Genomic DNA, 15,762 nt, shown 5'->3' with positions numbered 1-15,762 from the left:
CCACAGGCAGGCATGGAGAGAGGCATACTGAACTCACACATCACGCACAGGGAAGGGTGAAAAGGAGAAGGCTGAGAAAAGGTTACCAGCGGATTACCTGGTAGGTGAAGGTCTGCTCTGACTCTCCGGAGTCCGAGTCCTGGTCACCCACCGTCACCCTCACCGGGCCCTCAGTCTCTCCCTCGCTGGGCTGCAGCTCACACACCACCCTGAGACACACCCTCACCGTTAATACACACTCACACAGCACCCTGAGACACACACACACCCTCACCGTTAATACACACTCACACAGCACCCTGAGACACACACACACCCTCACTATTAATACACACTCACACAGCACCCTGAGACACACACACACCCTCACTATTAATACACACTCACACAGCACCCCGAGACACACACACACCCTCACTATTAATACACACTCACACAGCACCCCGAGACACACACACACCCTCACTATTAATACACACTCACACAGCACCCCGAGACACACACACACCCTCACTATTAATACACACTCACACAGCACCCCAAGACACACACACACCCTCACTATTAATACACACTCACACAGCACCCCGAGACACACACACACCCTCACTATTAATACACACTCACACAGCACCCCGAGACACACACACACACCCTCACTATTAATACACACTCACACAGCACCCTGAGACACACACACACCCTCACTATTAATACACACTCACACAGCACCCCGAGACACACACACACCCTCACTATTAATACACACTCACACAGCACCCCGAGACACACACACACCCTCACTATTAATACACACTCACACAGCACCCCGAGACACACACACACCCTCACTATTAATACACACTCACACAGCACCCCGAGACACACACACACCCTCACTATTAATACACACTCACACAGCACCCCGAGACACACACACACCCTCACTATTAATACACACTCACACAGCACCCCGAGACACACACACACCCTCACTATTAATACACACTCACACAGCACCCTGAGACACACATGAACTCACCATAAATACACACTCACACAGCACCCTGAGACACACACACACCCTCACTATTAAATACAGACTCACACAACACCCTTAGACACACATGCACTCACTGTAAATACACACCCACACAGCACTCTGAGACAGACTCAGGTTAGCACTGTTCTCTATAAACTCTATAATGTGCACAGACACACACTGGGCAACTAGACCACTGTCTGAAAGCAGACTGTGGGTGTGTGACGAGTGTGGAGCAGAGATGAATCTCCACCAGGGGAAGCGGAAGATTTCTGGAGTGCGTCTCAACAAGATTCCAACAGTGCCTGCTTCCACCCAGCAATACGAACAAACCCTCCTCCGGCCCCACACACGGGCCTAGCAGAAGGACTGCCCCCAGCCAGCGGGGCCTGGCCTTACCTGGTGGAGATGAGGTAAGCCTGGGGCTGTGGTACGCAGCTCACCCCAGCCACGGTAACCCCTGCCTGGATATCCTCAAAACTCTGTCCCAGGTTGGAGCCCCAGATAGTGAGGGCGATGCCCCCTTCCACCGGGCCAGTCTGGGGCTCGATCTGGACAGGTCGTTAACAAAACAGAGAGTCAGAAAAACAAGGAGGAAAACTCAGCTGGAACATCTTTATAATTCCATAGACTGTAAAAGAACTGGGAGATGAACAGTCCTATCTCAAAGGCAGGACAGCAGATGCAGAAAATATGTCATAACCTAAAAGTGATCATGATCCAGTAAGGAATTAAACTAGATCTCCAAATAGATCACAGATAATATGTGACCGATACTGTCACACTGTTACACTGATGACGGCAATCTAATCCACCGCATGATTTGTTAAAGAGTTAATTGATTAATTGAAGGAACGGCGTACCTCTGTGATGTGGGGACTGGGACAGGTGTCCACGGGGCCAGAGGGGCAAGACTGGTTGTACAGACAGCTGGGCATCTCCCCCTGGCACCACACGCACCCGTACTGGTCCGACACCGCCCCACACTGGCTGCAGTCCGACTGGCCCACCGCGCAGTCGTAGAGCCGCACTGGGACACAGGGACAGCGGTCACTCTCAGGCTAACACGTCCCTCACTCACCGGAGGGCTGGGAAACCACAAATCGGACTTGTAAAGAGAGAGAGAGGTGTGGACAGAGGCTCACAGTGCAGGTCCGGCCTGGTGTCGATACGCAGGGACTGGACCCTCTGCAGGTACACTGGGGCGTGGTACTCCAGCTGTCTCGCAGAGTACTGGAACTGAGAGAGAGAGGGGTTCATACAGACACACTGACTGACTGGACACTACAGGACATTAACACTGCACTGAGAGAGAAGGGGGTTAATACAGACACACTGACTGACTGGACACTACAGGACATTAACACTGCACTGAGAGAGAGGGGGGTTAATACAGACACACTGACTGACTGGACACTACAGTACATTAACACTGCACTGAGAGAGAGAGGGGTTAATACAGACACACTGACTGACTGGACACTACAGGACATTAACACTGCACTGAGAGAGAGAGGGGTTAATACAGACACACTGACTGACTGGACACTACAGTACATTAACACTGCACTGAGAGAGAGAGGGGTAAATACAGACACACTGACTGGACACTCCAGTACATCAACACTGCACTGAGAGAGAGAGGGGTTAATACAGACACACTGACTGGACACTCCAGTACATGAGCACTGCACTGAGAGAGAGAGGGGTTAATACAGACACACTGACTGACTGGACACTCCAGTACATTAACACTGCACTGAGAGAGAGAGGGGTAAATACAGACACACTGACTGGACACTCCAGTACATTAACACTGCACTGAGAGAGAGAGAGGGGTTAATACAGACACACTGACTGGACACTCCAGTACATTAACACTGCACTGAGAGAGAGAGAGGGGTAAATACAGACACACTGACTGGACACTCCAGTACATTAACACTGCACTGAGAGAGAGAGGGGTTAATACAGACACACTGACTGACTGGACACTCCAGTACATTAACACTGCACTGAGAGAGAGAGGGGTTCATACAGACACACTGATTGGACACTACAGGACATTAACACTGCACTGAGAGAGAAGGGTTCATACAGACACACTGACTGGACACTCCAGTACATTAACACTGCACTGAGAGAGAAGGGTTCATACAGACACACTGACTGACTGAACACTACAGTACATTAACACTGCACTGAGACAGAGAGAGATTAATACAGACACACCGACTGACTGGACACTCCAGTACATCAACACTGCACTGAGGGGGATTAATATAGATGCTGACTGACTGCACAAAGGGGGCTGCTGTTAAAATCAGTAAGGGGGGAAAGGGCAGGATTGCCTGTCTTTCCAGAGGAAGAGTGGATCTCAGCGTGTTACCTGCTCAGTCTGGCAGCTGACCCTCTGGGTGTGGTTCGTGGGGTCCAGGGCTTCGAGCGAGGCAGCCAGGGTTTGAGGGGTGCCCTCTATCTCCACCACACACTGATACCCCGAGTCTTCCCCCTGGAGGCACACAGACGCACTCTAAGCGACGGCTTGGCTCTGGACCCAGCCCTGCAGCGGGGCACCGAGAGCACTGAGCCGCACAGCAGGAGCGTTCGGGACAAACAGGACTGAGGAATCTGAACCGGAGAGAAGGACACACGGATCTCTTCCCAGGCTCCCAGACGAAGGACGGATAAAGACAGAGGAGATAACTTTCGGACATTTGCTACAAGTCCAAATTTGAACCAGGGGACACAGGTGGAAACCACGTGGAAATGGATTTACAACCAAGAACAGGAGGCACTTCTTTACTCAAAGGGTGGTGGGGGTATGCAACAAGCTACCCAGCCATGTTGTTGAAGCCGACACCCCGGCTTCTTTCAAAAACAGCTGGATGAGGTCCTGGGGTCAATGAACCTTCTCATTCACAACCACCCCGACATTCTTAATTTGCCCAGACCGCCACTCACGTACCTCAAACAGATCCAGGTTCTGTCCCAGTAAGACCAGCTGTGTGGGGAACTGGACTGGAACCAGTGGGGAGCTCTCCAGACCCCAAACTGAGGGACAGGAAGTGGGACCACGTGGGTCCGACGCCGAGCTCTGAGAGGGAGGCAGGAGAGAGAAGAGTGAAGAGGTTGAGGGGTTTTTCATCTCCAGGTGAGGATAGCAGAAAAGTACTGTATCTTTTCAACTCGCTCAACGTGGTGGCACGCTGGAATTACCTGCCGGCGTTCGGTGGTATACAAAAACCCACATAGACCACAGAAAGGGTTATATTCCGTACGCAGCATCTTTTAATTAGTCCCCGAACATGTGTTTCTATCCAGCAGGGAGGGATCCAGAAACTCCTACCTGCGTATTGAACGGCACGGAATCCCAGAGATCAAAGGGCAACGTGCCATCATCGGCCAATGAAGAGAAAGAGCTACTGTTTGGCCCTGCCCCCTCCTCCAATTCCATCCAATCGGAGCCAGTCCACCCATCAGTGTGATTGGCCGGCTCGGACGCGGAGGCGGGGTTTCCGTCTGTGGTGGCACCTGCACTCTGCAATCTGATTTGCTGCTGGGACGGCAATGGGGGGACGCTAGGTGTCTGATTGGTCAGGGCAGAGGAGGACGGAGGACTGGGAGTCGAGAGGGAGTGGGGATTGGCTGAGGATGGAGCAGTGCGAACCGCTGTAGCGTTAGGTGTTAGTGAGGACGTTAATCTATTTGCCATGAGCTACAATGGAGGGGTGGAATACACAGTGTTAATATTATTAAAATTAGTTTTCAATTTTAAAGAGTGAATAAAAAAACAAGGAGCATTTTATTTAGTCTTTTGAGGCTGATTAAACAGATGCTTAACCAGTGCTTCCTGTTTCTGAGCTAAGGCACAGAGCTCTGCCATATTAACCTGAGCAGGTTTTCACAGGGAATAAGGGCAACAGGGACACAACACCAAGAAGCCAAGCAGGTGCAACACAACTGCACTTGGCAGCCTGCTCCTGATGGCCTCGCAGGGTCTGATGCAGACGCTCAAGCAGAAAACACATTTCTGAAATACAGAAGAGTTTTAGGGAAAAGCGGAAAATTCCTCTGCTATCGGACTCAAGTAGCTCATTTTAATTTGGCAGTGCTCTGTACAGCTGTCCTGTGCACAATCTTGATCTTTAACTTCCATTATTTCCACCTACGTAACTCAGTACTTCAGCCTACATTTAATGAGTAAACGATTAACGACTATTTTAAAAAGCTACCGAGTGAACTGAAAAGCACCAGGGGAAAATAGGCACAGGCGCTGCAGAAGGGCTGGGGAAGTCAGTAGCGTTCAGCTTGTGTGTTCAGGCAGGGTTCAGGCTGGCGTGTTAAAGGGCATCAGGGATCTGAAGCTGTAGTATAATACACTCACATGTACTGACACAGCCCCTGTGGAAGCATGTCTGTGAGTTACCTCTGGACAAACTGATACGTGCAACACAACAGCCAATGTACTGCAAGACCCTGCATGCTGTGTAGCCTGGGTGCTATGCAGTGTGTGGGCAGTGTCCAGTCTCATTCTGCGCTGTGTAGGTGACAAGTAGTGCCCGGTATGAACTGTGCGCGGCACAGTGCCTCTGCTGGCTCCTCTCTTACCTGTGAGCTGTAGATGATGCGCTGGTCAGGGCAGCTCTCTCGGTGAGTGCACAAGTGGTTCTGGAGACACCAGTGACAGCCCCACACACTGCTGACGCAGGCCATGCACCTGCCAGCACAAGAGTGCACAGATAACACACCTGCCAGCAGGGTGAGCTCACAGCGCATTGACTCACGGCCTGCCAGCAGGGGGAGCTCACAGCGCGTTGAGTCACAGCCTGCCAGCAGGGGGAGCTCACAGCGCGTTGAGTCACAGCCTGCCAGCAGGGGGAGCTCACACATTACACACACCATCCTAATAAAAAAAACATGTCTACTAGTGTAAAACAATCACTTTTTAAATTTTCATTAAAATTTGTGTAAAAGACTGGTCTCTCACGGAGAGGTGACGTTGAGCCGGCCAGTGGCTCCACAGTCGTAGAGGGTGAGGAGAGTCTGGGCAACTGTCACGTCTCCAAACATCACCGCCACTGGCACCACCACATGATCTGAGGGACAGAGAGACAGGCAGGACAGTTATGGAGCACACAGAGAGGGGAGAGAGGTCTGAGGGACAACGGGAGTGAAGTGATTTAAAGTAAGAGGGAGACGGGGCGAGAATGAAGAAATCGAGGAAGAAGGATGAAGTAGGGATGGGCACCCCCTCACCTCTCCCTGCGGCGCTGGGTGGGAGGAGCTCCGGAGAGGGAGACAGGCAAGTGACGCTGGTTGCCGTGACGACCGCTGGCTGGGCGGGGAGGTTTCCGAACGTGCAGGAGAGAGACTCCGCCTCCGAGAGGAACGGCAGCAGAGGCACCGAGAGAGACACCTGGGACAGGGGGAGGAGGAGGGAGGACCCCAGTAGTCAAACCAGCAAAACCCACGTCTACACGGGGGCGGAGGGGAAGGCGACAACGACATCAGCGGTCTCCCTGCCCACGGGCTCGGAGGAGGCCACCCCCACCTGCGTCTGCTCGTCCCGGCTCTGATTGGCTGGGCTGATGCTCTGCACGGCGACACACCGGTTCTGGGGGTCGTAGCTCCAGAGCCAGTGGTTGGGCTTCTGGTGGCGAGAGCACTCCAGCTTCCTGCAGCACCTGCGTGGGGGGTGGGAGAGAGAGAGAGCCTCAGGCTCTGCCGCAGGCCAGAGCACAGCGGGGCAGAGGGCAGGACTCCACCGGCGCCCCCGGCTCTGCCACGCTGCTCTGACCGAACGTACACTGGTCTGTCACTGCGATCTTCACAGCACCAGGTCTTAATGCTGTGACCGATGGCTCCAATGTGCCACCACACGTCTGTAACAATGAACAGATGCATGTGGCAATTGTCTCTGCTGGGGCCTCCCAGCCAGCCAAGCAGATCAGCCAGGAGTGGAACAAGTGAAGGTGTATTCCATGCTGAGAAGAAAAGAGAACGTTTTGGCTGTGGAGCCTTCTTCAGCTGCGAGCATGGAAGCTCCCTGGCTTGAACGTGCCGAACGAGCGTGCGAAGCCCCCTGCCCTGCCCGCCTATCGGTCAGCGTGGTCACTCCACCCACCCGCCCGCCCACCCGCCTGCCCGCCTCTGCTCGGTTACCTGCCCTCCAGCACACACCAGCCGCAGTAGGGGTCGCTGGCGGAGAGACAGGACGGGCAGTCTGTGTGCCGCCCGCACTGGGACACCGGCACCTTCGTGACCTGGGGACAGAGGGAGAGGGTCAGCCGCGAGCCCCTGACAGCGGGACAGGACAGAGAGACACCGCCACACCGCGGACAGGCAGCACCGCACAGGGCAGGGCAGAGCCGGGACTCCATGACTCCACCCCAATAACTTAATGACCTAATCAAGGCAATTAAGTGGACAGGAAGTCGGATCAGCTGTGTTCCATGTCTTAACCAGCTAATAAAGCTGCAGGACCCCAACACTCACGTACTAGAGATGCCCACCCCTGTGTACTACAAGATCTGAAGCAGTTGAACCATCGATGGCTGGGTAACAGTCCTTAACTGCGGGGATTCAGGGTAAATATCTGTAAGGGTCCCTTACTGTTACAGCATTTAAAACAGACGTAGCAGAGAGTGTAACAGCACCTGTAAAAACTCCACCTATCACTTATAACATCTACAGGGACCTAAAGAGTGCACCATCTTCACTTCTGTGCAGGAGACAGACCGAGAACAGGGGCGCCGTCACGCCAGAACACAGAACTCTCACCGACCGCCCCCGTGACGTGCTGCGTACACACGGCACACGTACCCTGGCCCTAGTCATGACGTAGACGTTCTCCCTCTCGCCGTCCAGCAGAAGGTCAGCGCTGACCGCGGAGCCCGGGTCCACCTGGACCGTTTCGTATACCTGCCCCACGCCTGACTGAACCAGCACCTGTGCACAGAGAGAGGGAGAGGGAGGGACAGGCCAAGGGGCAAGGTAAGGGGTAAGTCATGGAGGCAGAAACAGATGGGATCACATGGCAGAGACAGTGAGAGAGAGACGGGGTAAAGAGGGAGGTGGAAGAGGAGGAAGAGCAATTAACAGTTAACAGTCCGTCGTCTTACCATAATTACAACAAAGAAGCAATCTGGAAGAGCACACTGCAAGCAGAAGGGAGGTAGGAGACTGCACCTATACCTTGTGGAGTCTCCCCTGACTGTCCCCCAGCAGGACAATGGTATGTCCCGATTCTGTTGTCGTGGTGACAGCCGAGAGCAGCGTGTCCATGGCAATAATGGGCGTGACCTCAAGAGGCTGGGTGCTGGCGATCGGGCTGGGGGTGTGCTCTCCACCACAGGGGTACTTCTGCACAGAGTCCTGGGAGAAGAGGAACAAGGCTTTTTTTTAAAAAAAAGTTGAGAAAGCAGCAAATTAAAATAAAAAAAAATAGACTTTAAAGTCTTGCTGTACAACTGAGAGCTCAGCTAGTACTAGTACGAAAACCTGCAATGCACAAGCTGAGATGTCCTGCCTTTCGCTGGGGGGGGAAGGGGGTGATACACTTTGGCCACCAGGGGGAGACAAAGGCCCGTGTTTGAGATCTTCACACGCAGAAAGGAGGAAAGCGGAGAGGAAGAGACACGCAGGGCAGTGGGAGAGAAGACAGGGCAGCAGCAGCACAGGGAAAGACCAGACGGGACAAAGAGGAGGAAGGAGAAAGCTGAGGAGGCACAGCAGAATTCCCCGGCAGGAAAGGAGAAGAAAGCGCTCTCTGTGGCTTGGCAATGGTCCTGAGGGAATTCAACATGGGACACCGGGTCAGGCTCCCACTGGAGAGCAGTCTGATCCATTCCCCAGGGGTTAGTACATGCTGTGGACTGCACCTGCTGAAACCCACAGGTCCGTCAGCACACACACACTTGCATAGGGGGGGCCGGAACACCCACAACCTTATGTGGCTTCTAAATGACTGACAGGGCAACTGAGAAAACCTGGAGGGTATGCAACCGCTGTGCAACAGGATCCTGACAGGTTATCTTTGGAAAAAAGCAAAGCAAAGCGACACTGAAAGTGAAGGTGCCTTTGTGGGGGACTTCAGAGAGGGGTGGAATTACAGTAAAGTGTGTGCGTGAGAGAGCAGGCGTGTCCCTCAGAGCACTGAGCTGTGTGTTCGTGTGCAGATGCAGGTCAGAGATCTGACAGCTGCAGGATTACTGTGGATTATTCCAGTGTCTCCTGAGTCATTAATACCAGGACTTCAACACACACACACACACACACACACACACACACACACACACACACACACACACACAACCACCTGCACTGTGGTAAGGGAGAGGACAGATGTTGTACACCACTTCACACCCCACGGGCTTGTGAGTGTGTCAAGACACTTTGCATGTCTGGAGTGCTGCTGAGCAGAGGTTTCGCAGTGTTACAGTATCTGCTCGCTGTCTGTCACTGGGGGTTTGTCGGCAGTCCCTGCCAATCCCGCGCGCTGGGCTTTCCGGTCTCGGAGTGAGATCGTGTTGTGCAGAGCTGTTCCGTCATCGCCTGTCTGGTCAAGCAGCTCCGCAGGGGCCGGAGCGCAGGAAGCTGCTGCCCACCTTCATCCTTGCTGAGCTCAGAGCCGAGGTGTTATTCCTGTCTCCACGCCTCCCTGTTCAGGTTAATCACTCCTGCATGTGAAGGCCTGTCGAAGACGCCGCTACAGCGGACGGAAGGGACCGAAATAAGACCCTGTCCTGGCTGCTAAACGCTGGATGATCCGGCAGGCAAGTACTGTACAAGCAGGATCCCAGACGAGCACTAAGGTCTGTCGGTCTTGTTTATTCCTGATGATAACAAACCTGGCTCATCACGAGGTGCGCTGCGCCAGCCCCGTGTTCTCACCGCCTGGCCTGGAGGGGACCAGCTCCCCCTCTCCCCGCGGGCCGCCGTGCAGGCGGTAAAGCAGGGGGAACTCACAGGGGCTCAAGGGAAGGTCTCTCGTGTGCAATCCGAAGCTCTGAACGGCCTGACACCAGAGCGCCGCACTGCTCCTACTGTACATGCGGGGGAGAGACTGACTGTCCGCAGGGGATGCCTGATGTCTCCTCTGCAGCCTGAGCGAACTGTGAGAACGAGCTCCTCATCAATCCTCAGAGAATCTGATTCCCAGGATGCACAATCTCCACGAGGACACTTCTCTCTGCCCAGACCTCACAGTACTGGAATACATGCACAGCTGTGCTCACATGGACCCACACAAACACACACACAAACACAAACACCCAGTCTTACCGGCACACTGACGCACACTGCACGCCCATTGATGGGGCTGAGGGGACTAAGAGGTAGATCTTGCATTCACTCTTACAACTCTGACATAGGTGCATTACACTGGCCCAGCATGCTACAATCTTACAATACCAGAAGCACTGAATACCAGTCTAACACAGTACAGTCCAGGCCGGCTCCTTGGCGTGCCACAACAGAGTACAGTTTGGCCAGTCAACTGCAGATTTCAGACCAGGCTTATAAAGTCGAGTGCAACTGTACAGTATAGTACCAGGTCCTGCCTGGTGCAGCATACAGCATGGTTAGTACCCATCAAATCCCACACAGCCCAGTCCAACATGATACATGAACTATCCAGACTGTATTATCCCACACAGCACAGTCCAGCACAACATAATAAAGCCTGGTTAATTCCCATCTAATATCAACAGCCCAGTCCACTACAGCCTGGTTAATTCTATCCAATCCCAATAGCCCAGTCCAGTACAACATATTACAGCCTGATTAATTCCAGTGTAATCCAACAGTCCAGTCCGGTACAGTATAACCCAGCCTGGTTAATTCCAGCGCCAGCCCACGGCCCAGTCCGGTACAGTATAACCAGCCTGGTTAATTCCAGCGTCAACCCACGGCCCAGTCCGGTACAGTATAACCAGCCTGGTTAATTCCTGGTCAGCCCGCGGCCCAGTCCGGTACAGTATAACCAGCCTGGTTAATTCCTGGTCAGCCCGCGGCCCAGTCCGGTACAGTATAACCAGCATGGTTAATTCCAGGTCAGCCCACGGCCCAGTCCGGTACAGTATAACCAGCCTGGTTAATTCCAGGTAAGCCCGCGGCCCAGTCCGGTACAGTATAACCCAGCCTGGTTAATTCCAGCGCCAGCCCACGGCCCAGTCCGGTACAGTATAACCAGCCTGGTTAATTCCAGCGTCAACCCACGGCCCAGTCCGGTACAGTATAACCAGCCTGGTTAATTCCTGGTCAGCCCGCGGCCCAGTCCGGTACAGTATAACCAGCCTGGTTAATTCCTGGTCAGCCCGCGGCCCAGTCCGGTACAGTATAACCAGCCTGGTTAATTCCAGGTCAGCCCACGGCCCAGTCCGGTACAGTATAACCAGCCTGGTTAATTCCAGGTAAGCCCGCGGCCCAGTCCGGTACAGTATAACCCAGCCTGGTTAATTCCAGCGCCAGCCCACAGCCCAGTCCGGTACAGTATAACCCAGCCTGGTTAATTCCAGCGTCAACCCACAGCCCAGTCCGGTACAGTATAACCCAGCCTGGTTAATTCCAGCGTCAACCCACAGCCCAGTCCGGTACAGTATAACCCAGCCTGGTTAATTCCAGCGTCAACCCACAGCCCAGTCCGGTACAGTATAACCCAGCCTGGTTAATTCCTGGTCAGCCCGCGGCCCAGTCCGGTACAGTATAACCCAGCCTGGTTAATTCCAGCGCCAGCCCGCGGCCCAGTCCGGTACAGTATAACCAGCATGGTTAATTCCAGCGTCAACCCACGGCCCAGTCCGGTACAGTATAACCCAGCCTGGTTAATTCCAGCGCCAGCCCGCGGCCCAGTCCGGTACAGTATAACCCAGCCTGGTTAATTCCAGTGTAAACCAACAGCCTAGTCCGGTACAGTATAACCCAGCCTGGTCAATCCCAGTGCCAGCCCGCGGCCCAGTCCGGTACAGTATAACCCAGCCTGGTTATTTCCAGCGTCAGCATGCGGCCCGGCCCGGTACCTGAGGCAGCCGCAGGCAGTCCGACTTCACTCCGTACTCGATGTAGGCCTCCCGCTGCCCCTGCGGCCCGAAGCCCTCCTGCGTGTAGCACAGGTGCTGGGCCCGCTGCAGCGCCCGGTCCAGCTCCAGCAGCGGGAAGGCGCACAGCGCCGTGCGGGGCGGGCTCCGCTCGTCCGCCATCACCACGAACAGCGCGGGGGCGTCCTGGCGGGCGGCCAGCAGGGAGGCCGCCTGCGCCCGCCGGAACTCCGGCCCCCCGCAGGACAGGGGCACCTCCACGTAGGAGTAGAAGCCGGCGTCGCGGGCGCAGAGGCGCGAGACGTAGGTGCGGTACTCCCGCCGGCCGCGCACGTTGCGCCGCCACAGCAGGAAGTAGACGTGGCCGGCGTGGCGCAGCGCGGCCACGAAGCGGCTGTTGTACTCCGAGTAGCTGCCCACCACCAGCTTGCCCAGCTCCTCGTGGGAGAAGGCCGGCGCCAGGGGCGTCCCCTCCAGCCGGCGCACGGTGATGGGCGGGATGATGCCCGGGCCCTTGCTGGTGTAGCCGCGGCCCACCAGCAGGAACAGCGGCCCCTCCCGGCCGCCCTCGCCCGGCTGCTCCACCACCACCCCCACCGTGGCCACCTGGGGGTCGTTCGCGGCCACGTACTGGTTCTCCACCGGGACCTCGGTCCGGTACAGGACCTGCGACACGTTCCCCAGGCCGCGCTTCTCGCAGATGCCCTGCAGGGCCGTCCCGCACACGATGAGGCCGCGCTCCCCCTCCACCAGCAGCAGCTGGTTGGTGTTGTCCGTCTCCCGGGCCTGGGGGCAGGAGGCGGCGTCGATAGGGGGCAGGCAGTCCAGGCTGTCCAGCTTGGGCCCGGTCCTGCCCCAGGAGAGCAGGGTGAGGTTGGGGGAGAGGTGGAACAGTGCGTTCACCGCGCCCACGTACAGCTGCCCCGACGAGTCATCCAGAAGCAGGTGGTTCAGGGGGGCTTCGCCGGGCGACCGGAAGACGGCCGAGCCGGAGACGGGGTCCGGGGTGGCCGACGGGGGTTCGGCCCTGGGCGACGCAAGGCTGGAGGGCTGAGGGATCAGCAGCAGCAGCTGTAGTTGCAGTTGCAGTACTGGGGGCCACCACAAGAGGGCGACGCGATGCAGCAGGAGTCCCGCAGCTGGCATGGTGCCCCCGACCTGCTGGTGAGAAAACAGAGAGAGGTGGGGGGGTAAATCAAGGTGTATCGACAAGTCTCGCCCCGCGGAGCAGCAGAGAGCCGGTAGGCAGGGGATTCACGCGGAAAAAATAATAAAACCGGACCACAAGAAGAGTGAATTCTACTAGCAGAATAAAGCAACTTAAGGAAAAACTGAAAATAAAAAAAAGAGGAGCAGGCAGAAGCGAAAGCGAAAAAAACAGCCCTTCCGAACGGTGATGGACGAGAGCTGCAATTAACTGGAGGGGCGGTAATAACAGAGGAGAGCTCAGGATGGGGAACAGCGGGGGTCACGGGGGGGCGACTCCCTGTTCTCCACACTTCCTGCGCCAGCTCTCGCCAGGCAGGCCGGCAGGTCCCGGGCCGCAGCGCCGGGCAGCTCTGGCGGGGCTGCAGGAGGGCAGGAGGGCAGGAGGGCAGCACCCCAGCCCCCGCGGGGAAAGACAGGGCTGCAGATCGTCACACAGCGGGAGCGCTTGTCCCCTCTGCTTTCCCAGCCCCCCCGCACACAGCAGCCAGCGGCTGCCGGGGAGAGCAGGGACGGATCGGACAGCTGTGCAACGGGAGCCGGGGTGCCAGCCTGCTGGGCTTCAGCAAGCGAGCGAGCGAGCGCACAGGACTGCGCCGTTAGAGGAGGATAACGACACATTCCTGACGCAGAAACTCAAGAAAATGAGCCTTTTGTTCAGAAAGACAATAATATACTTTAATAAAGAGGCATCTGAATGGGCTCTGAGTGCCTCTACTGTAACAGACAGACTTTCTGGGGACAGAGACCCTGCTGAGAGTCCAGTAACAGTGCACTGATTGACCCACTCTCTGCAGACTGGAGTCACAGGACAGACCCTGCTGAGTCCAGTAACAGTGCACTGATTGACCCACTCTCTGCAGACTGGAGTCACAGGACAGACCCTGCTGAGTCCAGTAACAGTGGACTGACTGACCTGCTCTCTGAGGGCCAGAGTCACAGGACAGACCCCGCTGAGTCCAGTAACAGTGGACTGACTGACCTGCTCTCTGAGGGCCAGAGTCACAGGACAGACCCCGCTGAGTCCAGTAACAGTGGACTGACTGACCTGCTCTCTGAGGGTCAGAGTCACAGGACAGACCGCACTGAGTCCAGTAACAGTGGACTGACTGACCTGCTCTCTGAGGGCCAGAGTCACAGGACAGACCCCGCTGAGTCCAGTAACAGTGGACTGACTGACCTGCTCTCTGAGGGTCAGAGTCACAGGACAGACCGCACTGAGTCCAGTAACAGTGGACTGACTGACCTGCTCTCTGAGGGCCAGAGTCACAGGACAGACCCCGCTGAGTCCAGTAACAGTGGACTGACTGACCTGCTCTCTGAGGGCCAGAGTCACAGGACAGACCCCGCTGAGTCCAGTAACAGTGGACTGACTGACCTGCTCTCTGAGGGCCAGAGTCACAGGACAGACCCCGCTGAGTCCAGTAACAGTGGACTGACTGACCTGCTCTCTGAGGGCCAGAGTCACAGGACAGACCCCGCTGAGTCCAGTAACAGTGGACTGATGGCCCAGCTCTCTGCAGGCCGATGTCAGTCTCACTCCCTGTAGCTCTGGCTCTCTCTCCTCTCCCCCTCTGCTGAGCACATTCTTGCTGTGTTGCTAAGCTGGCTCCTGCACAGCTGTGTAAATTCCTCTCCTATCCCCAACACATGTTCACATACAAATCAGCTGTTACACAATACGGTGCTGATTCTCCAGGCAGACCAGCCTGAGTCACAGGCTTCTCAAGTCACTTGTGACTACTGTGCGTCACACAGCAGTCTCACCCTGTTACTTCCTTTGCGTTTCTGTGTTTCCATGTGTGTGTCTGTGTCCTTGTGCATGCGTGTGTGTGTGCATTTCAGCGCAGGTGTCAAGTGTGTCTCTGCGCATGCCCGTGTGTGTGCTGTGTGTGCGTTTTAACATAGATATCGGTCTATTTCTGTACTTGTCAGTCAGTGTGTGTGTGCCATGTGTTTCAGTGCAGGTGTCAGTGTGTCTCTGTGCGTTGCCATGTGTTTGTGTGGTTGTCAAGAGTGCGTGTGTGTATGTATGTTTCAGCGCAGGTGTCAGTGTGTCTCTGCGCATGTCAGAGTCTGTGTGTGTGTGCCATGTGTTTCAGTGCAGGTGTCAGTGTGTCTCTGTGCGTTGCCGTGTGATTGTGTGCTTGTCAGAGTGCGTGTGTGTGCACGTTTCCGCGCAGGGGTCGGTGTGTCTGTCAGCTGGGGCGCACAGGCCCTCATTACGAGGCCGCAGTCAGTCCAGCGCTGTGCCGTGCAGGAGTGCAGCGAGGAGCAACACACACACACCCCCAGAGAGCAGAGCGCGCCAGCTCTGACAGGCTTGCTGGAGGGGGCACTTTCAAGCTTCTGTCACCACAGTCATCACCTCCCTCTGCCAACACACTGCATCTCATTTCCATACTCAGCACTCGACAGGGGGGGACGTGGAGCGCAAACCCGGAGAAGAAAGAGAGGCGAGAGGGGGAGAGAGGA

The 15,762-nt window shown here is 55.6% G+C and overlaps 1 protein-coding gene across 1 annotated transcript in view; it reads right to left on the bottom strand.

Annotated features, from left to right (window-relative positions):
- Positions 1-15,762, bottom strand: part of plxnb3 (plexin B3) — a 34,525-nt gene that overhangs the window by 12,949 nt on the left and 5,814 nt on the right. The window contains exons 2-16 of the mRNA XM_069184055.1: positions 12,064-13,242; positions 8,240-8,419; positions 7,868-7,993; positions 7,208-7,308; positions 6,597-6,729; positions 6,302-6,461; positions 6,033-6,141; positions 5,654-5,762; positions 4,392-4,760; positions 4,011-4,139; positions 3,432-3,554; positions 2,188-2,281; positions 1,906-2,072; positions 1,442-1,593; positions 98-209 (exon numbers count right to left, since the gene is read on the bottom strand). Coding sequence (XP_069040156.1) covers positions 98-209; positions 1,442-1,593; positions 1,906-2,072; positions 2,188-2,281; positions 3,432-3,554; positions 4,011-4,139; positions 4,392-4,760; positions 5,654-5,762; positions 6,033-6,141; positions 6,302-6,461; positions 6,597-6,729; positions 7,208-7,308; positions 7,868-7,993; positions 8,240-8,419; positions 12,064-13,227 — 3,228 coding nt within the window. The 5' untranslated portion in view covers positions 13,228-13,242. The remainder of the gene's footprint in view (positions 1-97; positions 210-1,441; positions 1,594-1,905; positions 2,073-2,187; positions 2,282-3,431; positions 3,555-4,010; positions 4,140-4,391; positions 4,761-5,653; positions 5,763-6,032; positions 6,142-6,301; positions 6,462-6,596; positions 6,730-7,207; positions 7,309-7,867; positions 7,994-8,239; positions 8,420-12,063; positions 13,243-15,762) is intronic.

The sequence above is a fragment of the Lepisosteus oculatus genome, chromosome 2 (assembly GCF_040954835.1).
Source record: "Lepisosteus oculatus isolate fLepOcu1 chromosome 2, fLepOcu1.hap2, whole genome shotgun sequence".
NCBI classification, from domain to species: domain Eukaryota; kingdom Metazoa; phylum Chordata; class Actinopteri; order Semionotiformes; family Lepisosteidae; genus Lepisosteus; species Lepisosteus oculatus.
The sequence above is the reverse complement of the archived record's forward strand: the minus strand, read 5'-3'. Positions and strand labels throughout refer to the sequence as shown.